Here is a 27,242-nt window from a genome sequence, read left to right on the forward strand (position 1 = left end):
TAAATTGATACAGAGTTTTATTACTCATACATTTATTATCATACAAAAGGGAATGACGACATAAAAGAATACTAAAGATGTGCATAATGTTTAACAATACAATACAACAATACAAGACTCTTTCGGTCACCTCACAGCTCTATGTGTACACTCGTTAAACTTCTGTAAGACCTCAAACATCCTTCTATTTTACAGGAAGCAAAAGGATCTCAAGGAAGAAAAAACAGTGCATGAGATCATCAATCTAGGGAAGGGACAGGAAGCCCTGAAGTGTTTTAAGTGGAAGTGAAGGTAAACATCTACGCTCACAGTTGAAATATGTAAGTGTTAACTATAATACCTGCCAAAAAATGTGTAACTTTATTCATCTAGTTTTCTAATACAGACTTCACTGTGCAAAAGCACTGCTAGAATATAAACCCTTTTGGGCAGGGTCCTCTCCTTCTCCTGTGTCATTGTTTGTATCAGTCTGTCATTTGCAACCCCAATTTAATGTACAGCCCTGCGTAATATTTTGGTGCTTTATAAACACTGTTTAATAATATTAATAGAATCTGACTTCGCTTTTTCCTCCTGCAGAAAATACAACACAGCTGAGTTTAGGACCAGTCTGACCTGTGATTAGGTAGTAATGTGGCAGTAACTCACTATTCGGTTTAGCAGTGTACAATATGGAGGTATTTTCTGGGTTATCAGTGTGCAATATCCTCCCATCAGCCAGCCTCCTGTATGTTGTACAATGCTGTAATACCTTATTAACTGGAGAGCAGACTATTCCTCTTCTAATACTGTGCAGTGAGCTACTGCTGCTCCTTCATTGCTCTGTAATAAAGTTACAAAACCAAAACACTAAACCAGAGTGAAGCAGATTGGGTTACCAGCCTGGTTGTGTCAACTTGCAGCGCTTTGTTAATCCTATGTCAAACTGCACCAAGTAAGTCAAGTAAAAGAACTCCTTTTAATGGTCTATAATTGTGTAATTGTTTTCCTGAAATTCAGGTACATGTATTGCTACTCCCAGGGGAAGTAGCAGAGAGGTGTTAGCTAATCTCCTGTAGAGTCCATCGGAATCTTCTATTTCCCTCATTTGCTGGCCACTAGCCGGAGTACTTATATGTCACAACAATATATGGATATAACTACATAATCTGTGTTTTATGATTATGCCTTTTTGCTTTCCATAGGAGTAAATTATTACCCCGTGGAAACAAAAATTACCTTGGTTGAAGGAACAGCTACTGAGCTTGAAGGAGATGGGTCTTTTGAGGACCTTAAAGGATGGGTACTTGATTTGTCTTTAGCTGCAAAAGATAAAAAAACAAAAAACAAAAACATGTTGGAAGGTACATTAAAAAGAGTACACAGTAATGATTTTGAGATATGTGAAACGGACTTATTCAGCATGAAATAGATTTTAAAAGCACAGACACATAATAAAGTGGTAAAAAAAAAAAATAAACACTTCTCTTAGATTGTAAACTCTTCAGGGCAGGGTCCCCCTCCTCCTCCTGTGTCACTGTCTGTATTCCTCTGTCATTTGCAACCCCTATTTAATGTACAGCGCTGCGTAATATGTTGGCGCTATATAAATCCTGTTTAATAATAAAATAATATTACATTAAAGGTATTTCCCCTGACCTACAGGTGACCCAACAGGAAATCAGAAGCATTTCCCTGACATGTACACATATAACAATAAAAACACCAGTAGGTGTTCTGTCCCTTCCCATTTAACATCTTTTTTTCAGTTTGTGTATTTAGGGGATTTTGGCTCACTTCCTGTCCCAGTGGCCACACAGAATGTGGCAAAAAAAAATCCACTAGTCAGGGACACAGACAACAACTTAAACCTCTTTCCAAATAAATGAATATATATATATATATATATATATATATATATATATATATATATATATATATATATATATATAATCTATATCTGTCTTCAATCGTTTTAAACTGAAGAATGATTTTCTTCTTTCTTTTCTCATTACCAAACATTTTAAAATGACTTTTCAGTATGATAAAACTATTTAAAGATACATGAGTGAGTAATATTTGACTAATTTATTGAGTGGTACAGAAATATAAGTCCCTGACAAATACCTATCCTTCCAACGTTTTTCTATAAACACTTGTAGGCTGATTTATAAAATAGCCAAGAATAAAATGTAATCCAACGGAACAGGCACCAGTCCAGTTACAGCTTGTAGACTAGCGAGGGTTGAAAATCTGAATAACACTCTTTTTAGAGCACATGAACATAGCATTTGAGCTAAGATACCTTATAAACGATTGATTAAACATGCAAATTGCTGCACCTAAAACAAAAAAAGTTAGCTTTTGTATGTGTGCACAGTGGGTCATCCGGAAAGTGATACCCTAAACCATATTCAGAGCCAATGCAAGATTTACAGCTATTTACCAATACAGAAAAATTATTAATATTAAAGTAAATACAAATATTTGTATTTGTATATATAAACACATAATAATGTTTAATCTCCAAGTAACTGTTGCTTGTTCGGCTGTCACTCTAGGTTTTAACCTAGAGTTTACCAATTATACAGATATTTTAAACCACCACTTCTATAACAAAATGCAAACTGGGGTTTTCACCTTGCAAATAAATTGGAAAAAACGTGTTAGTAAAAACATTTATAACACAATCTCAACTAACTATGCTAACTGAAAAACACCTCTAGAAACAGCCCCTATATAAAAGGGCTATGAATGTTGAATGATGATGTGTATTTAATCTGTGTAAAATACACAGATTAAATACATATGTGATAGTGTTTTTTGCCAAAGGATTTGTATTTCTGTCCATCCATGAATATACACAGAATTGCCACACAACACAGCCCTGACCTTAAGGCTTACTTAAGGTAGGTTCACACTTTTCTGAGTTGTACAAGTTGGCACCTTGAAAGCCACTTTCACTTGGCAGTTGGCAGCACTGGTTCTTATTTGCATACCTTTGCTCCTGCTCATTGTAGTTGCCTGTGTACGCAAAAGGAGGCAACAAACTGCTAGTTGTTTTTCTCTAGGTCTCGGTGCACAAAAGCAGAGAGAAAAAAAAAAATCGTAATGTTTACTGCTTCTGGGTACCTACAGGCAAGGCAACCACTGGCCAGGAGCAGTAACAGATGGCAATGGTTTGGCTTTTTTCAGGCATTTGCAAACAGTTGCAAAAGCCTGGCAAATCAGTGCGTTTTTTTTATTTTTGTAAATAAAAAACACTTTCAAATGCCTAAAACCTCTTGCATAAGTGCAGGCAAGTGGTTCCAATTCATGTCTATGGCATTAGCAATCTGCCAATAGACACTGCATGTAGCAATGTCCACGTGTGGCAACCCTGCCGTAAGCAACAGTCTGGGGAAAAAAATAGAAAGAATAGGTAGGTGCTTGTTCCTTTTAATGTTAAAAACAGTTTGCAGAAAAAAATAGGTATTGGGTAAATCAACTTGCAAAAAATGCTAATGTAAACTAGACTTATATGATTCCAGGACAGTAAATCAACATTACATTAGAAAACACTGCCAACTATGATACTTTCATTTCACCTACCTTCTGATAATGTAGTATGCTTTGTACTTTAATATTTAGCCACTTCACATTTACCCCATTTTGAATATAATTTGCTCTGTTGATGCCCAGAAACATTTACAATTTTATCCATGCCTTCCTAAGATAAATCAACTAGGTATTTGTTATTATAAAAACACAAAAGAAAGAGAGAGCATACTTTTATGCTGATGTGTGGGGAAGGTTTTGCTCCTTTCCGGAGAATAGCTTCTGCTACTGACACTGGAGCCAGATCTACTATGTGGAGAGTCTTTTCTGGTTATTGGAGATTCTCGGAAATATGGGGGTTCTCTTCTGTGAGGAGATCGTTCTCGTACGTATGGAGGCTGACCTAACGGTTTTCTTCTGAAACCTTCTCTGTTGTCTCTATGTTGAACAGAAATATAAGGATTTGTGAAAACAATGAGATACAAATCTGCTTTCATTAAGTAAAAACATTTATCACAATACCAATAAAAATACTTCTGTGCATATGGATGCATTCACACCTCTTCATCTATTATGCAGTACAGCAGTACAACCAAGACCTCAATATCTAAATTTTAGATCCAATATGAAACAACTCAGTGTTATTCAGAGCTTTTAATAAGATGAGATCTCACTTATTTATGATTATCATTAAAACATTTTTACAGTTCCCAACTTTTCTTTTTCGTTCTGAATCTAATAATTTTGGTAAGCAGAATAATTCAGCATTTGTCCTACTATTCAGAAGCCCAAAAATAACTTCAAATAGTACATATCCCAGCATTCCACTAACGACTGTGTATGAAATAACACATCCCCGGCACCCTTTAGACCTGCATGCTTATCAAGCAACTGATTAGAATAGAGAAAAAAACATGCATGGGGTGTCAAAGAAAAATACAATCTTAATTAACTTTTACTGCTCCATATTATTTGGACAGTAGCCCAATTAATAATTTCACTTAATTTTTCATTTTGTAGTAAAACAAAACTACAAGAAAAATAGGAAAGCCTATTTAAAGTCTCCACCTAAATCAGCTAAATACATTCCAGATGCATGAAAAAATGTGTGCAATAAATGAGTGCATTTTAAGCATGCTGACAGGGACTGGCTTTTCTACTTTGAATTCCAAATAGTGTTTAATTGCAGGCTAAACCCCTTACTGGATTTCTGAAATATAAATCTCTGCATTTAGGTTTTGAAAACAAACTACATGACTTGACCATGATAGGTGTGGGGGGAAGTTGTTGCTCACTCTGCAGGACTGAAATATTTTACATCACAATATCCCATTATGCAAAAAGACTTTGTGACAACCACATTGGAGAGTTGTTGCTGCATACATAACCAAGTGTTACAGAAGACAGTTAGTGATTCAACCCTCTGAAATCCAATTACTTCTAAAATAACTGTTTCTGGAAGTAGAAGACACACTTGTCCAGACAAATCTAACCTATTTTATGTGCATGGATGTTTAGCTTTCTAAACTTAGAATTACAGTGCTCTCATTTGCCTAATAATTGGATCACTTATGAGTGGCAACACGTAACACTAGTGAGAAAATGACAAACTACACATATGTCTGGTCTAGTGAGGGACGAAACTAAACTACATCACGGGGTGCTAAAAATAAACACACCTGTCATTGCCCCAGTACAGTGTAACTGGCACAAAGAGGAAAAAAAACAACATTTTTAGTTGGTTCATCTTACCATTAGACAGGTGGTTGTATCACCCTGGTGTTAAAATGGCCACCTATAAGTGACCAGCAATGTGGTTGAAATTCCCAATTTAACAGGTGCTGAAAGGCTTCATACCCACCTTTGTCAGAGAATACATAGCAGGGAATAGCATAACCAATTAAATACAACCTAATTGATCAGTGTTCTATAAACTGTTTTCAAAAAGCTATTTTTTCCACAAATGTCTTTCCACAAAATAAAATACTTACAAGTTACTTTTTGGGAGATGTGGCCTATGCCATGACCTTTACAAGTAATACTTGCCTATGGACATCAGAAATTGAGCATGTTTGCATATATCCTCCCTATTTGCAACAAATTCCTTCCTTCCAGACCTATGTCATCATTCAACTTTGAAATATTTTATATATTGTATTACATTTCCTAAAGACACAATAAAATGATTTGAAAAGAACATTTAGGACTTTATTTATAAGACAGGGAATCCATCATTATGTCAAACAATCCAAGGTGGTAATCAAACTATTGCCATTAAAATAATTGGACTTGAAAGATTCCAACAAGGGAATGTCCGATTACCTGTTTTATAAATAGAGCATTTAATACACAAGGTAGGTTTTGCAGTTTATATGGCAGTTTCAGATAAAATCGAGTGAAAAATCATCTTATGCATGTGGGAAATCCTTTTCCACATCAGCCTAACAAACACACTAAAGTCTACAAAACCTTTTTTGCTCTTCTGAGGTATATATATCATCTTCAACAGTGTGTGTTGTTTTAAAAGTATTACATTCATATATTTTGAATCAAGGTAAAGTATTGGAAAATTGCCCAAGGGATGTCATAAGGAAGCTGAAAATCTCACTTCAATAAACTACTTAACTGAAAAGGTGTTAATGATAAAATTATGTTTTCACAACTATGTGCCTATTTTACCTCCAATTAGCCTGGTGAGAACTCATTAGCACAGCTGTGTCACTTCCCCAAGGAGAATTTTGCATTCTGAAATTAATATACAGAACAGGGTTAGAAAACTTCATCATGGTTAGTGATTCAGCAACTAAGGGACCCCAGAATATGTATCCATAAAAAGTGTATTAAACAATTGCAGGCAAAAAAAATACATTCTGACTGAAGCTTCACACCTTGTACATTTATTTTAAATGTCTTTTTAAATGTTATTAATATTAAATTCTCAACCATTTTTACAGAAGTTAGTTGTGGAGCTTTGTGTTCTCCGCTCAGTGTATCTGTACTCTGTTTTTAACAGTGGAACAATGCAGATTAGCGTAGGTAGAAGAGGCTGTAACTATACTGAATGAGCTCCAAAACAGTTGTGACTCAGTCACTCCACCAAGCTGGAATTCATTAGTGATATCACCACCCACCAGTGTTTCAGAGCGCAAGAAAAGATGCCTGAGAGATTAGTTTGCAAAAGTAAGGAAGTGAGATCAAGCTTCTCCAAAGGAAAAAGCTAGATAGAAAAATGTAGCATGTGATGTATATAGCATTCTATACGACCAACCAACATTTAGATTTAGAATATCCCCACCTTGATACACTGGATCATTGTATGGAAGGAACATCTGCATATCATAATTGTTTATGCTAAAGCTACTTCAAACTCCTAAATCTGAAACATTGAAAGCTCCACTACATAAAACAAAGTCTTTCTAAAAAGTAGAGCAGGAGTGGTTTCTATGCTGCAGTCACAATATTTCTAAAAAACCACAGGTATTCCAACAAAGATTTAAACTGTCATCTATTGTCTATGGCAGTGTTCTCTCCTGAAAATATTTTTAAGCTGGGTGGAGAGAAGTTGTAACTAGGTGGTCAAAAATTGGACAAGGCAACTCATGTCAAATTTGGTGCTCCCAGTTGTTTGTGCCATAGGCATCAAGTAACCCCTATAATTCTGTCAGATTTTTACTGGCCCTCTATACTTTGTTGCAAGTTTGTAATAATAAGAGGGTGGGGGCAAGTCCCATTTTTCTGTTGGCATTGTAATATGCCCCAACTGTCATGTGACCCAACTTTTCAGTGAAAAATGGCCCAGGGAGAACAGGTACTTTTTTAATAATGTTTATTAATCCCCAAGCCAGATTTTAACTTCTGCAATAAAAAGGTAGAAACCTGTGACTGAATTGCCTCTATGCTACAGGAAACCTAAACAGAAACATATTATGTAGAACTAGGGTAGAATCCCCACTGTGTGACTTAGGTTTGGAGGAGTTCCTAGTCACGTCACCAGTAAATTGACTGCAGCTTTAAATTCTGCCAAAAAGGCAACAGCCTTTCCGAGCCACTAAACCCCATCATCATGGTTTGTACAAAATTAGTAGCTTTAGAGATGTAACTATTATCCAATATTTGGATTTTAAAGGCCATCCCAGGTTTTTTGCACAATTGGTTCCAGGTTACCTAGTACCGCGCCATGCAGTGTTCCCCCAGCCCCTATTAGCTGGGCACACCACCCAGCACTTCTCAGTAACCATCCAGCTGTTTTTAAATGGTTATTGAAGACTTGGGTCAAAATAAAGGGGCTGCCACCTGCCTACAATTTTTTTCCCACCCTGCTCAAAAAAAAAAAAAAAAAAAAAATCTGAGTTGAACACTGCCATGTTTGAGTTCTGGGGTGGAAAAAAATTAGAAAGTTTTAGCTACCCACAAGGAGTCCACAGCGTCAGGGGGCCCATCCTCCCCCCATGCCTGACTGCTCCCTTCCTAATATAGTGATGATTCAGTATAAAAACAATATTGAGCTCTCCATGACCTCTTACAGAAGTAACAATTTTTTTTTGCATTTATTGCCCGTTTTCAAGGTCAGCATTGCTCCTGCTTCAAACACACATTACATTTGTTTAGGAGCCCCAGTGTCAGATGTGTAAATTTACTGATGCCTAGCAGTACAATGGGACATACTACACTGGAAACACTGCTGGCCTTGAAATCATTCAGATGAACTAAAAAACAAACCCAAAAGTCTCGCCTAAGTGGGCACTCCCTAGTCCACCAATGTATAAGAGGAAACATTGGGTTTTTCTTAGGGAACACTTGTCCTACTAAACATATAATTAACAGGATGCATTTACTGGAGGGCTGTACATAGACTGCCAATGTAAAAGTGGAAAGGATAGAAGAGATGCAAAGGCCTCCATAGAGCAGTGAGAAGTATAAATAAAGAGCAATAACGATCACTGGACACATGCAGAAACAGGGGCCGTTATTAGAGAGGAACATTTCAAATATCAGAGATGTCAAATGTCAATATTGTCCTATTATTTTGTAGAGGAAATCATACATACAAAAGCAGATCATTGGTCAAATAAACATAACCCAATAATAACAGATCTGTATACACGTTTAGTTAAGCTTTTGCTGCAGTACTCACCTTTAATTAATTTCAAGGCTATTACACTTATATATCCATTGAAAAGAATATTGGGTTGATCAAATAGATTTTGACTGTTCTATTTTACAAATGAAAAAGCGATTACACTCTCAATGAACAGTATGACTTGGCTTTAACCTGTCATAATGGAATTTATAAACGCATTCTACTATGGTAGATAGTTATACCCACAGCTTCTAATTCAATATTACCAAATGTTCAAGTTTACCAAAGCCAAAATTTTGTATTTTTATTCCAATATTTTGTATCCTCCCGCAAAAAAAAAAAAGGTTATTAATATAATCACACAACAGGCAAAAGAAAATATATGTTAAACATTGCACATTCTCTTTAATACCATTTAAGATAACAATTTACTACAGTAGTGTAAAAGGTAATGACTGCAACAGACTGCAGACTTTTAGAATGTCTGTGTTTGCAGAGGATTTTCAGGGCTTTGGAGAGGTTAGTGGAGCCATGGAATTAGAAGGAGCATGTTGATAAAAGAAACTACAGGTTAAATGTGTAAGTACTCGGAAAACAATCATTTTCATTTTTTCAGGGAGCTAGGTAGCAGCATATGTTACATTATGACCCCCTCAACATAAGGAAAGTGTTTATTCTGTGTCAGTGCACCCCAAGCTTTACCTAATATACATGATGGTTGTCATACTATGATGGTGGAGGAGCCTGAATACCTATATACCAGAGTATCCAAGCTAAACACCAGCTGTTCTGAAAGCAAAAATGGCCACTGGGGTACAATGTAAGACTATGCATGGCCTCATCTTCATACAGCTCCTATTTCTTGGATATGTAATCAAAGCCAATTAAATAGTAATGTCCCACTTCAACAAGGCAAGGCTAAATCAGTATTTTAGTGGAAACCATTAACCCAAAAATAAACAGAAATCGGGCAGATTTAATTAACCTACAAAGGTACATCAGTTAGGATCTAAATAAAATGCACCTGGTTAACATGACCTTCAGGTGAACTCTCAGCACGCTGTAAACAAAGGGTAGATTTCATATGTCAATTGGCCCTCACAAAGTTTTATTGCCAACAGAATGTTAATAGTATTTAAACTGGGGATGCTGTAGTCAGCCCTATTAGTTGACATACTGTGATATGGTTCAATCAATTGTGCAGTTTTTTTATGGTAGCTATCCCTGAGTTTTATGAACAGCTTTACAGAAAACAATGAGCAGTAAATACAGTGCCGCATATGGGTGCAAATAAAAGATTCAACTGTATGCTGGAAGCTTTGGGTAATGTACAGAAGTCTACTACTACTGTTCTCCAAATTAGTTCTCAATGGAATCGACTGCCGCTAATGTTATGCAGAAATATTCTACATGCTTCCATGCATTCTTTGGGCCTCCATTCCTAAAGGAGTCCAGCTTCTCAGGAAGCAGGCCAATAACCATGGTCAAAGACATGTTAGTTTCAAAATACAATGCCGAGTATAAAAAAAAAAAACAAGGACAGGGAAAGGGACCAATATTACATGGAGCGAACTCTGCCATTGAAACATATGGACCTGAAACTTTTACCACAAGGGAATGTTTGAGGGAATTTCTGATACTTGGTTTTATAAATAGAGCCAATATATTGAAGCTTAAGGTTTTGTATGACAGTTTGCTAGAAGTGTAAACCCTGATTTTTCTCATAAAAGGATTCCCTTAAACCCCGTCCCCATATTGGTCCCTTTCCCTGTCCTTGTTTTTTTTTTTTTTTTTTATACTCGGCATTGTATTTTGAATGATTAAAAAATAAAACTAAATAGTAATCATCAGCTTAATCATGTCTGGAAGGCAGTACTGCCAGTCTTACATGGATTAGCAACTTTTTTTTAGTGATATTCAGATATGTTGCAAAGCTGAGATTGCACAATTAAAAGACAATTTGTTTTTATTTTTTCTGAATGGTTATCTGAGAACACTTACAGACCTGAAGCAGGGCATCAGTAGTTAGATGCCACCACTGATAAAAGGTTACTGGTGGTTTAGATAAGTTTCTTGCTGTTGCACAGTATATGCAGGTTTTTAAAGTCTGTTTATCTAGGTGGCTAGATTTACAGCCCACAGAAAATTAACCTAAATAAGATATCCCTGACCATTAAAAAACACTTTGCTGGTCCCTATTTCAGCAGAAAAAATGCATATTTACTTCTAGCAATTGATTAGATAGGTCAAAGTACTAATTCAAGCTACTAACAATCCATAACTAAGTAAAGACAAAGGTCAGATTGTACAAAATGTAACCTTTGGAGAAGGGAAGACTAACAATTAGGTGAAAAATTTCTGATTTATATATTTTTTATGCTACTACGTAAGTTGCATAATGGCCTGAACCTAGGTTTGTTCTTATGATGTGCTGCCGGACGTATTGGCAGAGTGTCGCCCTATATATTGTACTGAATACTGAGTCTACATCACAATAGACAAGAACAGATAGGACTATGTTGTAGTATAATGCACAGCAATCTAAGCATATACTGTTAGTGTAAAAAGGTTCGTCGGGTACTTCCATAAAAACAGTTTGTAGATTTATGTTAAATGTAATCTCACGCCTGTACAGTGTGTGATTTGGCAACCCCATCAAGAACTCAGAAGAAATAAGATTATTGTCTAGTATTTATATAGCGCCAACATAATACGCAGTGTTTTACAAAGTCCATTGTCATGTCACTGTCACTCAAGGGGCAGACCTAGAGTCAAACATATTTAGTTGTTCTGACAGGGCAAGGCTTACATACATTAAAATGTGAACTTTGTTAGTTATCAGAAAATAATAGGATAATGGAGGGCACCCTTGGATACCTAGTTATCGGCAAAGGATCCAAGCAAGCACAGTAGCCTTAGGCAATTAATTAATTTAGCTTAGTCAAGGGGCTGAGTTGCTAACACAGTGCTCAATCACTACTTATTCACGGCTGGTCGAATCTGCAAATTAGCTCACTTCTAAAACCCTTGACTTTACCCAGTGATTAAACCACAATGCACAATATACTCTAAAGGGAATAGCCAGTACCTCAAAAAACTTTTGCAGTGCCAACATAAATGTTACCATATAATATATCAATTTTTTTATCACCCTACAATATAAATCTTTGTATCATCATAATGCTACCAAATCACCTTTCTTGTATCAATGTAACAGACAATGGTCAGACTAGATGTGCCAGGGATAAATTTAGAAGTGACTGGAAAAAAATACAAATCCTGTAGTAGACAAAAACAAAAAGTTCTCATTTTTCAGTTATAAACCTTAGATTAGAGGTTTGCTTGCAGTTCAGATATAGGGCTGCTAAACCGGGACAAAAACAGTTGCATACTAATGAAAACTGTGCCTAAAACACATCTGAAAAGTAGGGTAACCAGGGCTCCAGATTGGTGCCTTGCAGGCAGTAACTATAGGATTATCTGACATGCACTCAACCATGGATGTAGAAGGAGAGTTCACTAAGAACTTTTTAGAGGTCTTTTTGTTTGAACAATGAATAGTATTAGGTCAGCTTTGTGTGGCCAGCACTGCTCATTACATGAATCTCATGTCCACTTTCCAAAATATTTACAATACAATTTCTTTGTGGTAAACAGAAAAACAATAAGATAATCCTGGTAATCTATGGTGTCTGAATGAAGAAAGATAGCCCAACATGACCTCTATCTGAGATAGACATGTGCACAGCAGGTAGTCACTTCTACAAGCAGGGTAGTTATGTGTTGTATTATTATCTATAGATTTAGATTTATGTATGGGTAAATAATGCTAACAGGAGGATATCAGAAAGCCAGTGACTTCTCTAGACATTCAATTCACAACAGATTTAAAGATTTTAATGACTGTCAAGTCTAAAGCTACGTACACACGGCAGATTTTTATCGCCCGATAATCGGCATCGGCCAATTATCGGGCGAAAATCTTCCGTGTGTACAGTCGGTGTTGTCCATCGTCCGGACGACCGACCTGCCGGATCCACGGACGATGGACGACAGCCGATCGTAATGAAAGGGAAGGGGAGAGCGCGCAGCAGGGTGCCCCTCCGTCGCTCTCCCCCTCCCCTCTCCATAGAGCATGAACGGTGCTGTATGTACAGCAGCGTTCATGCATCATGCAGACCCTTGTCGTTGGAAAGGATCGTGAAAGATCCTTTCCAACGACAAAACTTGCAAGTGTGTACGCAGCTTAAGAGATCAGGATAGACTCCTCATGGGTCAACTATCCATATTATGCAAGAGACGAGAAACCAGCCATGCATCAATGTTATCTCAGCAGCCCATGCTCTTTTTTTACTCATGATTTACAAATACTGTAAGTACCTAAATTTGACTTTGTATCAGCTTTCTACAGTTTGCTTTAAAGCACTCTTGGAGAGGGAGGAGCAGGGCTAAATGCCAATCAAGCATACTGAATACCAATGTACTAAAAAGGGGCATGAGAAAGAAGAGCCTCACATGGATAAATTCTGATGTTAGCCATAAAATGCATAAAGTAACAACTGGAAACACCATTCAGGACTAGCCATCTTAAGTTTTCCAATATTTTTTGTACATGTTAAACTAAATCTGTACAGACATTCTAATTTGTAACTGCTGCACTTACTATACATATAAAGGTAATGCAAGGCATTTTAGCAGCATCAATCTATTAACAACTAGATATTATATATCCAACCATTTCCACCAGCCAGAACCCAGCATGACAGCCATTTGCAGGGCCTACGGTAAGGCAGGTTTACACTCAGACAGGTAATCCTGCACCACACCATTTATGAATCTTATATATGAAAAGTGCCGGGTGGTGCACCCAGCTAAAAGGAGTTTGGGAGAACATATGGGAGAACATTGTAATTTGCCATCCTGCCCCTGCCTCCACATATTAGCAAGTCTCCATCACTAGCAACACTCACTTACTCACAAGGAGCATTGCACTGTCATACATAGACCTGAATGGTGGCACTTGCCTTACCAACATACTATGGTATGAATCGACCTTTACATTTCTTTATAGTGGACACAGGCATTTATATTTACTTTTGCAGATATATATATATATTTATCAAGGATAATATATTAATATATCGTGTATGTACACCCCCAAGGTACAAACTGAAAACTCCACAGTTCTAATAGGAATAGGAGGGACTGGGTACAAAAATGTTTAGATGAGATTTGAAACACACATACATACAGCACCATATATTATTCCACATTTGGTACCAAATTAATCACATATTTTGCCCCCTTGTAAAAAACACTCTGTCCCCAAATAAAACAGGACGGGCAACTCTGAAATAAAAGAAGTATCCCCATGTGAAATATTCACATCATCGCTGGCGCCAGAATGATCAACACTTCATATTTTGAAGATCAGCATTATGAAACCCCAAGTCTTTGTTTATTTCCGCCATGCATAGAAAAAAACAGGATAACAATCACTATGCTTTTATATTTTATTGATGTGTGTATGTACAATGCAAAAATAACAAACCATCAGAATGTATTTTGCTGAAAGAAAACTAAACTATGGAAAGCAGTCTCTTTTTTAATTACATTGTTTGGCTGTAACTGCATCTTTCATGGCAAAATAGAAGAAACATAGCTAAGTGAAAGTCAACATTGTTAGGATGTATTGTTACCCATAAAATACAGGCCAGATATGTAAATAAAAGGATGAATATATGTAAAGGCCAAAAACTAAGCATATAAACAATCCTATCAACCACACATTTACTTTTAAACAATTTCTACTTTTTAATGAAATTATAAAAAGCGAGAAATGCTTAGAACCATTAGTATTACTATTTAGAACTTGTACTATAGAAGAAAAAACTGAGTACGTGCGTTATCCCCTTGCACCCCTTAGCTCTGTGTATCAACAAATGCCATTTTTTTTTCCAAGTAAAAAATTTTATTTTCACCATCTGTCCCAATCTCATTTTACACCTCAGTGTTCTTTATTCCTTGCATTCTATGCACCCATATTTATGCAGTCCAGGGACAGAGCATAGTATTTTTGAGGGTGCGCTTCCTGGTTGCCTGCATAACTGGCAATCCTGGCTTCCCTTCCAGTTGCTGGGACTGAATGAACACCTACGTGCGTGCGCAAGTTACATAAACCCAGCCTGGTCAATCAAGATGGCTGAAGATTGCCACTAGGAGGAAAAGGAGGAGGAATATGGCAGTGCTTTCCAAAAGAACAGGTGAGTATAGCGAGGTTTGGTTAGGCTTTAAACTTCAATGATATGAAAAAAGAGACAGTCCAGTGTGTGAGCATTGTGACCCTAGCACAAAAAAAAATGTGTCACTGGCATATGACCAGGTAAAAATGAAGAAATGCTTTAAAAAGGAAACCAATGTGCTTACTGCATCTATGGACTGGGGTACTAAAAGAACTGAAAACAAAGCTGATGACTTTAAAGTCATGCCTATTGTACAAAGTGTAGGAACTGACAGCAAGATATTTCATTCTTAGTGTTCTACATACATGAAAGTGAATTGAAATGAGTAAATTCTGATTGGTTGACAAAGTTCTGCACTTTGTGCAACATTGCTGCTTCTTACTGTTAAATAAGTAGTCAGAACAAGAAGCCTGGGATTAGAAAGTGCATCCCAAATTACTAGTCCCTGAGTAAGCAGCAGACAGTGTCACAAAAGAGTGTCATAAATGTCCCACAAATAGTTTACAAGTCTTAGCTGACCCCTATGTTTGGAATTTCACCAGGTATTGTCAAATCCCCCTCCCTACTTACTTTGCTATAAAACTAAAATAGCAGCGCAGACTTAATAATTAGCCTAATCAATTACTTACTGTCAGCAACAACTAGCCTTGGTCTATAGGACCTAAATAGACCATTTTAAAGCTACCTATCTGTTATCATGACAGAAAGGGGGTTTATTTGAATGAAACAAATAATGAACTTTCTTTTGTTTTCAAGTATCCATGCTTTATAAAATACAGAACAGTGTTTCGTGGATATCAATTTGGCCACAGTCTTATGACCTGCATTGAGTCTGTATGTTCTTTCAGTGCCTGTGTACCTCCTACAATCAAAAACACATTGCAGATTAACTGGTCAGTCACTTAGTGTAGCCCTATGAGTTCATGTCACTGGGGTATAGATCCTAGACTAAACTTATTACATCAGTTCCTGACCTTGAAGCACCAGTGAACCACTACTTGGTTGATTTCTGCTATCAATGTTACATTAGACACAATTTTCCTTTAACCAAAGATTTTTATTATACAGAAAACCAGGACAAATCTACAATCTAGACACAGACCGCAACATAGATGATGGGGAGTTGTAGTGGTGTTTGGCCTACCCCTACTACACCAAGAAAACATTTTTAAAATTAGTGTTGCTCTTGGTTAGATTTCCTTGAGATATTGAATTAGTAATCATTTGGGACCACGGCAGCCACCAAAGCCAAGCTGTCCGTATAAGGTACTGAAATAAGTAAAAAATAACTATGAGAAAAATGGGCAGAACAGTTATAAGAAATAGTATCTTTCCCTGAAGACATACAGTCCTATTCTAGGTAAGTCATTTTTGATAAAAGCAGGTAAGGGTTAAGATTTTTGTTCCAACACCCATCACCTGGACAGGAGTAAAGCTGCGTACACACGGCAAATTTTTCTCGCCCGATAATCGGTATCGGCCAATTATCGGGCGAAAATCTGCCGTGTGTACAGTCGGTCGTCGTCCTGGCGGATCCATGGACGATGGACGACGACCGATCCTAATGAAAGGGAAGGGGAGAGCGCGCAGCAGGGTGCCGCTCCGTCGCTCTCCCCCTCCCCTCTCCATAGAGCATGAACGGTGCTGTATGTACAGCATCGTTCATGCATCGTGCAGTCTTTTCTTGTTGGAAAGGATCGTGAAAGATCCTTTCCAACGAGAAAAATTGCAGGTGTGTACGCAGCTTTAGGAGAGATCTTATTTATTGCAGTACAGACAGTAATAAAGTCATGACAGGGGTTCTAAAGTTTTCTTACTGACAATAGGAAGATTTCCTATTAACTAGCTTTCCTAGCAAGAGATTAGAAAACAAAACCAAAAAAAAAACACTTCTAAGATGTGGCATAAAAATCACACATTTTAACGAAGCAATAGGAGAGGTTAAAGCTAATGTTATATGCCTGCACAGGTAAATGGATTCCAAATAACATTAATGTAACAAAGCAAAGTAAATAAAGTTTTCAGAGTTGGTTTACACAGACTCCAGCTCGTATATTTACACTGTTTTGCAACAGAGTGCAAAAAAATAATGAAAACCATGTTTCATGTGCCACAATGTGCATTTTTACCATGCTATGAACTAGAAGGCCGGTTTAGATATTTGGAGGTCAATCATGAGGACCCTAGAACTAATCGTCATGGGGATTATTATGTTAAATTTGTAATTTAGAAAGAGACAGACTTCCCCTTTCTCAGGAAATGAGCTGGAGCCCATTTCTTGTGCTACTAGACTGGTCGGCTATATATCTGATTCTGATTAAAACTTCATGTCCAGAGTATTAATCATATTATTCAAAATGGCTTTGTAAAAGAAAAGTGACAGAATTAGTTTTAACAATGCTTAATTGAGATACATTGCCCTGGGAAAGCATTGTGACAGTGATTTGCAGGCAGGAATGTATAGAATTGTAATCCAGCCCAATATCAATCTGTGTTCCAAACCTAGAGTTTTTTGATAACTATTAGTTATTGCAGATTTATAACATGATTTTAGTCTTCCATTTACATCGAGATAGAAAAAAAGCATAAATACTTGCATCAACACAGGACATGCAAGGTTACTCTGCTTGAACTGTATTCCACTCTTGTCTAATACATGTCTTCAGATTCTAAGAAGGGGAGCTGGTATAAAGGTACAAATATTCCAATTCTATCTTGCTTGCATCTGATAATAACCGATAGGGTTTCTCTAACACAAGCTTCAGCCCTTGATCCTAAGGCATACAGCAATGTACTAATACCCAAAAACTTTAGAGAATGATCATGGTGTCTGCATTATGGGAATATAAGAAATAAAACAGCTGCAATGCAAAAGTCATGAGAAAAAAAGTACAACCTTGTATCAGTTATAAGGTTTTGCACATCAGGACACTATTCGCAATTTGTTCTTTTTCTCATTTAGTCACATGATCATAAATGAAGAAAGTGATATGATTTTAGATCTTAGCCAATCTGCCCCTTCAGAGGCAATCATGTAACCATAGGCTGTACACACATGCAATAATTGTCGTTGGAATCATTAATTTAATAATCAATAACAAAAAAAGTGCAGAATGACTGGCCAACGAGACCGAGGAATGAGGAATATCGCTGTAAACGAACGACTGTCCAGGCGGATCTGATTGGGTGACTACTGTTTGCTATCTATTGTGTGTACAGTTGTTCAGTGATCGTGGATTGTTCTGGGGTACACTTTCTCCTGTACATGTCACTTCCTGCATCGTTCAAACGATCCTAACTAGTGTGTGTACATTATTGTTGGATTATATTTGAACAATTGTATCGTTACAGCATGTACAGAATTGTGCACTAAAAGACTGTTCAAAATATTTGTGAATAATCGGTCGTTAATTGTTCGTTTTCTAACGATAATTATTACACGTGTGTACCTAGCCTTAGCTTTGGGTTATGTAAGCAAAACTATTCCAGTCATTTAAATAATTCTTTTTGTTATCACTCTTAGCAAGACTGTTAGCACATTTACATTACCATCATAGTATAAAGCACACTTTAACAAGAGGAAGTCCTCCCAAATAGGAGAAGTCAGCTTTAAATGTAGCGGAGTCACTGACCCCGAGCAGTAAGGGAGTGAGATTACTTTTCACTTGGATTGGATTTTCTTCCACAAGGACAAAGTTTTACTAGTAAGGTTTCCTACAGAAGGGGTTAGATTGTTGAGGAAAAGGTCCACAAATGAAGGTATATCTTAATATGTACCCTACACCTCGTTAGAAAAAGCTATATAATATTTATGTGCTGGTAATGTAGACAATTTTTTCCACATCATTCTGGGATCTCTTAAAGAAAAAAAGGATCTGTTGAATAAAACAGACATCTTGCAAGATTTTTCACATTTCTGCACAGATCCTTTGGCATTTACTTTGTACTATATGGCAAATACTTTGTAGTATGCAAGGCATGAAGTATTTGAACTGAATGTGAAATATTTGACAATCTCATTGTTTTTCCTATTAAATTACCTTCAGCAACTGCTTAGTTTACATGCTCAGCATTGTTTAAAACCCAGACTGGTGCGCCCAATTAAACATCCCTATTTACAATGATTAAAGCCTGAACTATATAAATAAAAGAACTCAGAACAACATTTTTGAAAATTAGGGGAGTTTTCAGTAAATAAAAAGATCACCCATACTTCATATATAATATTTAGGTGGACAGGGGAATGAACGATAACATTTCACACAACAGTCCAAACAAACTACCAACATTACACAAATATTAGGCAATGGAGTTAGGTGCTGCTCCCTAACCCCCATTAGAATGTGCTCATGTGGCTGTCCTGCTGATTCAAACACCTCGGTACCAATAACAAGTATGGAGTCTAGGAATTGAGATATCATACTCTATGCTTGTTCCAGGTTTGGACTCTCCTCCTGTATCATTGTTTGTATCCGTCTGTCATTTGCAACCCCTATATTTAACCAGCGCTGCGTAATATGTTCGCTATATAAATACTGTTTATTAATAATAAAAGGTACTGCTGAATTCGTGCTACACTACATGAACACAAAAGCAGTACACAATTGCAACATTTAGACTTGTATATCCTGTTACATGGATCATTCGCAAAACAATGACAACTTTAAATTAAATTAAATTTAGTAAAAGTTCAGCTGCTATGTCTAAACAATTTTAGCTTTTCATGCTTCATCCATGTACATTGAGTAAGAGCTTATAATGATATGTGGCCATTTGGAGTACTCAATATTTAAAACTTCACAACAAAATGGAATGTGCCCCTAGACAGACAGCTATCTCACCCCAGCTTAATATAACTTCATTGAGTAACATCTCACATTAACAATATGACGTGAGAGGCAGGGGAGACTTTATTTTCTATCTTTATACTGCAAATTTACCTAACAGTAACAATGATAAAATTCCCCATGTTTAAGGACAACAAACGAGTAATACCTATGACTGCAACTTGCAAAAAGATAAATCTAGGAGGATATAAAACTACATTTGTTAAGTTTGTAAAGCCAATGCCTAAATAAATGTGCCTTGCTCTGAATAAGCAATGTGTTGTACAGTAATTTCATTGTTAGCTACAGACTGCCCTCTGCTGGATGTTTAAATACAAAACCTGAAGGCAAAAAGTCCAAAGGTAAATTGTTAAGCAAAATCTATTCTGAAAATTATAATTAATTAATTCAACCTATAACATTTTTATTATTTGTTTTTGGGTTTTATTTTGCTGAAAATAATAGAGAATCTATCCATCCTAAACAATGCAGTATAATTTTTCATAGTAATGTTTTCCACCATTTGTTTGCAGTTTCACTTCAACATTTAACTTTAAAAGTTTAGAAATATTTGGATGGCCATCAATTAAGTCATTTTGGTGTAAGAATCTCAGAATAGCATTGTCACAGGATCAACTGTGATTGGAGCAGACTTCCTAGGTGAAGGCTGTGGCGTGCGTGGAGCAAACAAGGGTTAGTATTAAGATTTAAGGGGTTAGTTTAGGAATAAGGTAACAGTGTAAGGGTCATTTTAAAGGTTACAAGGGGTTTTTAATTTAAAGTAAGCGGAGAGGATCCACTTTTAAAACACTAAAGGTATATAAGCAAGACGGTAGACAACCCCTTTTATTTAACCACCTGAGCGTTACACTGAGGTCTAGATTTCTGTACCAAAAGTGATCCACTGTTTTTCATGAAATTTTTTTTTTTTAAATTGTAGACCTGTAACTTACAGAAATATGTCTGAACAGGGGTTCTAGTAGATATTATGAATATAAAAAATGTTTGAAACACACAATCATTTAAAAAAAAAATTCTTTTAATAAAATTAAAGGAAATTAGGCGAAGATCAGCAAAGGTAAGATAAGACACAGTGTTACACACTAGCCATCCAGGGAATACCTGGCAATTTTTAAAACTTGATTCTGTATTTATTGGGGTTTGTTTTGAATTATTTTGTATTTGATTGGATACGGGAGTTTGTATCCAATCCAATACAAAATAAGAATTTGAATTTGCAAGTTATTTACTTTTATTTTTTTTTATTTTTTTGTATTGGATTGGATATGGGAGTTTGTATTCAATCCAATACAAAATGAGCGTTTGAATTTACCAGTTATGTACTTTGTATTAATTTTATATTATTTTGTATTGGATACGCAAGTTTGTATCCAATCAAATACAAAATATAAATTTGAATTTCCAAGTTATTTACTTTTATTTTATTTTTTTTTTATTTTTTGTATTGGATTGGATACAGGAGTTTGTATTGAATCCAATACAAAATGAATGAATGAGTTTCTATTTGAATTTCCCGCACACGTGCCGACTTCATCACGCACGCAGAAGCCTTTCCGTTTTTTTTTTTTCTCTGCCGGACGGCTTCTCGTTTCACAGATCATCCGGCGCTGGACGAAGAAGGACGTGGACTATCAGCGGGACCAGGTAAGATGCCGGGCGGCGGAACACAAGATACCGGCCGGCATCTTACCGGTCCCGCTGGCACCCGACGCTGGAGAGGGAGATCGACGGACGACGACGCTGGAATAGGAAAACGACGCTGGAATAGGAAAACGACGCTGGATGTGCACAGCGGGACCATGGAGGTAAGGATGTGACAAAAATATGGGCTTAACCATCCTAGCCATTTTTTTTTGCCCGTACGAAGGTCGGGCTTAATGGCTAGGTGGTTAAAGTAAAAACGTTGTTTGTGTTTTTTTGTTTTTTTTTTTAAAGTGCAGCACTACCCCCTTAATTCGCCTAGGTGATCAAGAATATTTGGGAGAGCAGAGCCTCCTGGGACACCTACATGATGCATTCGGGGAGGCTTTTGCCTGCTTCTTCTTCGAGCATGCGCATAAGGAGCTCTTTCATCAATAGGTAAAAAAGTTTTCCCAATAATCTTCCTACGTCACTTGATCTCGTACTGTGCAGGCTCAAGATCGGAAGAAATAATAAAAACCCAGAAGATGTCGTCAACCGGTGCCGGCTGAAGACGGATACTGGGGCGACGCCGGACCCGATGGAAGAAACCCCCCGACAGACTGATCTGCGGGTTTGAAAGTAAGTGTGATTTTTTTTTGTTTTGGGTTTACTTCCGCTTTAACTTAAAAGTAAAGTGAGGGGATGTTCAATTGTGCTAACAAAAGTGTAGATAAGAGTAGTTGATAAAAACTATAATGAAGTGCAGAGACGAGATCTACGGGGTTTGTGCATGCAGGCGCCGGTTCGCGCAGGATATATAATATTTGCTACTGTACACTTACATGTTTAAATTTTTTTAGCAGATTTTTGTGTTTTGTTATTTAAAGTTTATTAATAAAATAATTAATTACATTAATTAATGTAATCAATATTGGTGAGTTGTGCCTAAGAATTATAGCCTACAATGAAAAATACATTTCCATGCAAAAAATTGTACTGCTTTTTGCGTGAAAATTTGGACTGAATTAGAATACTAGGGAGGTTTAAGAAAATGCCCTAAATAAAGTTGCACTAACAGTATTGGGAGGGTTTGGTAATGTTTATCACTGAAACCTGTCAAATATACATATACATATTCTGTCTGCTAATGATATTGATACCTGTCATTTAAGAACAGTGTGCTAGAAGTAGAAACTCCATCCATTCTTCTACATTTTTTTGATATGAAATAGCTCTGTACATGCAGATTGCAATATTAGGTGGAAGATGATGTAAAAGGTGAACTAGCAGAGCTTCACTGATAATTTCAATATAGCATTTAAGGGAGAAAAAGAAACTGAAATTGTACAATGCAACTTCCCAGATTTTACCTGGATATGTTACAGAGCTAGGGCATATTAGGCCAACTTATTAGTTAGCAATGCTACTTTTAAAACAAAAGTACAAGTAAAATGCTACTTTAAGGAAAGACATGGTATTAAAACCAGGGTAAACCTAATAAATGTGATAAGACATAGAAACATTGGACTGCAGATTTTATCAATGTGTCCCATCTCTAGCTCTACCACTGCGTTTTGATGTTTTACCCTATGGATGTTTCTATTGCATTTTAAAGATCTAATCACAGAAAAAAGCAAAAAGCACAAAGTTACCTGTATTCTGCATGGCGACTCATGTGTGCTTCACCCCTTGCCCACCTATACCCTGGGTCATCCTGCAGAAAAAGTAAACAAATAATTAGTGAAGAAGGCATATAAATTCCTCTCATTATAAACAGGATTCATCAAATGATTAACACAGCATCCAAGACAGTTATACAACCATTAGCAACGTCAGCTCTTGTACCCTTATACCCTCTATGCCCACACATTCAGGATGGGTCTGTTATATTGGCAAAGCTTTTGTCACAAGACAAAGTTAAGTAATACATAAATTGAATTTATGGATTTATCCAAGCTTTACACTAAGCTAGGGTAAAAAAATATTTTATCCTATCTTGCTTTTTGACACTAAAGTGTTACAAACAAAACTAATAAATACTAAACCTAATTATTCATACATATAAAAAACAATATTAAAATTAAAACAGTTCTCAAAATCATGGTTCAAAAGCCAGCACGTATGGTGGTATGCCATTTTCACACATAGCATGGTAAGACACCTTTAAAGCTAAACAGTTTAAGGAAACACATACTGCCATCCAGAACTCATTTTTTAGGGACAAGTACCAATTAAAATGTAAACTTGTCTTTGTCAGGCTAGGACTAGGTTTCTGCTTTTGTGATATTGATGCTGGATTTATAATTGCAGATAAAATATTAGTAAATTGATGTGGGACTTTTACTACTATGCTGCTGTAGGTTAAAGATCTACTAGCAGTAAACCTGTGTTTGAGGTAAAATACATATTAAAGAGGCTTATTTTTGGCTTCCAAAAGGATTCATATTTCTTATACACTATTTACTTATAAATAGATAGAAAATATTATTACCCCCAATTTTTCTTTATGAACCATTTGCTATTTCAACTTTAGTATATTCATATTACCTGAGACTTCATTTAAGCCTAACATTAATATAGGAAGACAGGAATAAATGGGGAAAGTGCACATGGACACATGCGCCCCTGCACCTTCTGCAGCTAGTAACTCCTACTTTAATGATCAATGTCAGCACTTGCTGTGATCATTCATTGTGACTTTGTAATTATTTACAAAATCCCACCAATAATGCAGCTTACAGAACATGCTCCTAAGAACCTACTGGCAACTGCTTGGCACTTGGGAATGGTAAAAGTTGGTAACTTTTAGGCTTTTTCCGGCATTAGCAAGTGACCGGAAAAGCTTACCAAAAGCAGTGAACTTTTTTTGTCTTGGGAACCACTTTTAAAATATTTGCATAGCAGAATTATGCTTTTCCAGTTCAAGTCGAGGGAGACGGCTAGAGTGGCAAACACCCTTAATTGTTGCATGTACTGTCTGAAAAAATGCACAGCAACAATCTCGCCTATTACCACCAGAAAAATAGGAAGTGAACCATTTCTCCAATGTTAACCATTTCTTGCAGGAGGTTTTAAGCAGTAAAACTACTTACAAAAAACACGGATATGAACTAAGCCTTATACAACATACACTCTGGCACACAAGGGTTCTCCTGTGGACAGCAAATATTTAATGATCGTTAGATCATTAAATATTTGAGGACAGTGAGGGAATCTGTGTAAAATGTAAAGGCAAACTTTAGGCAAGAGTCACAACCTGTCAGTTCTGCTCCTAGGGGATTGGAGTGGAAAAGAGCCGACAGGCTGCCGATATTCTTGCGCATGGTTACTGCTTCTTGATGCCAGTGAACCGATGACAGGTTACAAGTAAATTTTCCCTATGGAAGCCCCACAGAGAATGAATGGGGGTGTCAGTAAGTGGTAGAGTACCGCCCACTGCTGCCCACCGTAAAATTCTTGAGGAACCAGCACTGCAGTGGGATTAACTAAACGGCTGCAAGGTGCCAGGCAGCCAGGTTCACGCGCAGGTGTGAACCTAGTTCCAGCAGTTGTCACATGGCAGCCGGACAGCTAATGAAAAGTTCAAGGGGCTGTGGACAACCACAACAACAGTACAAGTGCTGTCATCTGTGGGTGTCTGCAGTTACATGCTCATATCAGTTCACAATGCATTAAGTGAACACAGACAAATTTTAAACACTGATACTAGAAGTAGCCTTACTCACCACCACAAGTCACAAAACCTATAAACAAACAAGTGGAGGCAATAATTGGTTATGCAGTAAAGTAAAAAGATATAACAAAAGCTCTTTAAAAATGAAACACCTACCCCTCTATACGGTCCACCTTTTCTTTCATACCCATGACTTTCTTCATAATCTCTGTAATCCGGATCACTGTATTCATCATACCGAGAGTATACTTCATCCTCTGGCCTTCTAACTATATTTACCACTCTGTGATATTCAGCCTTAATAGAAGCAAAAGAAGAATAAACTATTAAACATTAACAATGAACCAAATAATGAAAAGGGCACACAACATCAATTAACTTTATAACCAATATTATTGTATGAACCAAGAACAGACAATTAAAATTAGGAAATATATATAAAACTATAGAAAAAATGGAGGAAGACACCAACATCTTCCAGCCAACAACCTGCAAATGAGAAAGTATAAAAGATAGACATAGGGTATCAGGAAAAATACAACTGCCACACTCCTTTCTGTGACACATAGGGGCATGTTTATAAAACAATCAATGTGACTTTAACCAAATATTTACTGCTGGTGAATCAATCCTGCCATTTCAAAACACATGCACCAGAATTATTCACATGCAGATTTAATTCTTTTTAAATAGATTATAGAGCATAGTGGGTGGTTTATGCTGGGCAAAAATCACTTTCTACATTTCAGTTAAGTAATACAGTAATGTAATCTCTGGATGGTTAGGGGGAGTAGCATACTAATAAGGCAGTTCCTGTACTCTTTCCCTTCTCAGCAAGAAAATTAACAGTCTTACAAATAATGTCCTCTGCAAATCCTTTCCCAAATGAAAGTTTGTGGTGCAGGACATTACAAGGAACCACTTTGATTTGACTTTGACAGAGTTTAATGAAAAATATATTAAATTATGTTATTACCAGACACAACTGGATTAAAGGGATATTTTTATGTAGCCTGTGTACAGCTCTACTCGAATGCCAAAGGTAAAGTAAAAGTCCCTTGGGAGACTAAAGTGAAGAAAAGACTGTCTTATTTTAAAAATATATACTACTATGACGGATATACACACAATATGAATGTTAATGTTACTATAATGACTGCATTCAAAAGCTATCCTGATTATACAAGAACCTATTTTTAGGTCCACACCCCATCCAGCCTCCCCCTTCAAATAAACTGTCAAAGCTGAATAGCAGAATTTGTAATTTTATCAGATCCCTTTCAAAAAATAAACAGCATATCCTATAGAGTGGTATTATAGAAGCCTGAGGTAGTAAAGTAAACTTTAAGGAACTGTAAAATATGTGGTGACTAGTCCAACAAACATACTTACATCAGGAGGCATGTCACGTGGAGGAAGGCGATGTCTAGGAAGCCGTTCATATTCATATCTACCATCATTCCACATGTCATCTTTTCTGTATTCCACTAAAAAAAGCAGGAAAAATTATTAGCTATAACAAAAATAACACAGAATGCAAAAAAACATCCCCCACTGTGTGAAAATCAGCCCACCAAAAAGTGATATCAAAGTTAATGAGTTATACATAGTTACATGAACAGTTTTTTTCCTGTCCTAGAGAAAACCTGTGGAAGAACTCCCAGGTCTCCACACCAGGCATGATTGTTATAAAAGGGTTTTTGCTCCCTGTATAATTTTAATGTATTTCACACAATGCCAAACCTGAACTAGCCTAAAATGTAACAAAGATACCAACAGTTCTGAAGTGCATCAGTGCCTTCACATAGGAAGTCATCTAATCTATTGGTCCCAACCCAAGCCGGTGCGACCCCCAGCGGGGTCAGGAGAAGGACCCACTCTGGGGGGCGTCACTTTGGGGGAAGTGTGTTCCCCTTTTAGTGACACAAAGCTCCCCGAGCATGCACGGTCCAGAGTCCGTGAAATTAGTGGTCCACGACGTCCAAAAGGTTGGCGGCCACTGGTCTAATCAATGTTTCCTTTTCTTCCTGGACCAGAACCCCCCATACAACCGCCAAAAGTCAAAACTTCATGAGACGTAGGTTTTGACATTTTTTGGAGAGCTGAATGGCAGGGTGTGGGACTTGGCATCAAGAAGAGGGGGGGTCTTGCTGTCCAAATTTCAAAAAATATAAATGAAATGCTAGCTATGTATGGAGAAACCTTTTAAAAGCTCCGAAGGTGAGAGCAAAAGGAAAGGTAAAGGCTAAGCCACGCAAAGT

General features: G+C 36.9%; 1 protein-coding gene across 4 annotated transcripts in view; it reads right to left on the minus strand.

Annotated features, from left to right (window-relative positions):
• Positions 1-27,242, minus strand: part of PPHLN1 (periphilin 1) — a 54,463-nt gene that overhangs the window by 21,210 nt on the left and 6,011 nt on the right. For 3 of the 4 annotated variants that reach the window (XM_072401471.1, XM_072401467.1, XM_072401468.1), the window contains exons 4-9: positions 26,374-26,468; positions 25,138-25,278; positions 22,961-23,022; positions 6,196-6,261; positions 3,749-3,954; positions 1,219-1,301 (exon numbers count right to left, since the gene is read on the minus strand). In XM_072401471.1, the coding sequence (XP_072257572.1) occupies positions 1,219-1,301; positions 3,749-3,954; positions 6,196-6,261; positions 22,961-23,022; positions 25,138-25,278; positions 26,374-26,468 (653 nt within the window). The remainder of the gene's footprint in view (positions 1-1,218; positions 1,302-3,748; positions 3,955-6,195; positions 6,262-22,960; positions 23,023-25,137; positions 25,279-26,373; positions 26,469-27,242) is intronic. The other variant, XM_072401469.1, reaches the window with a different exon arrangement.

This window comes from Pyxicephalus adspersus, chromosome 2 (genome assembly GCF_032062135.1).
Source record: "Pyxicephalus adspersus chromosome 2, UCB_Pads_2.0, whole genome shotgun sequence".
NCBI classification, from domain to species: Eukaryota; Metazoa; Chordata; class Amphibia; order Anura; family Pyxicephalidae; genus Pyxicephalus; species Pyxicephalus adspersus.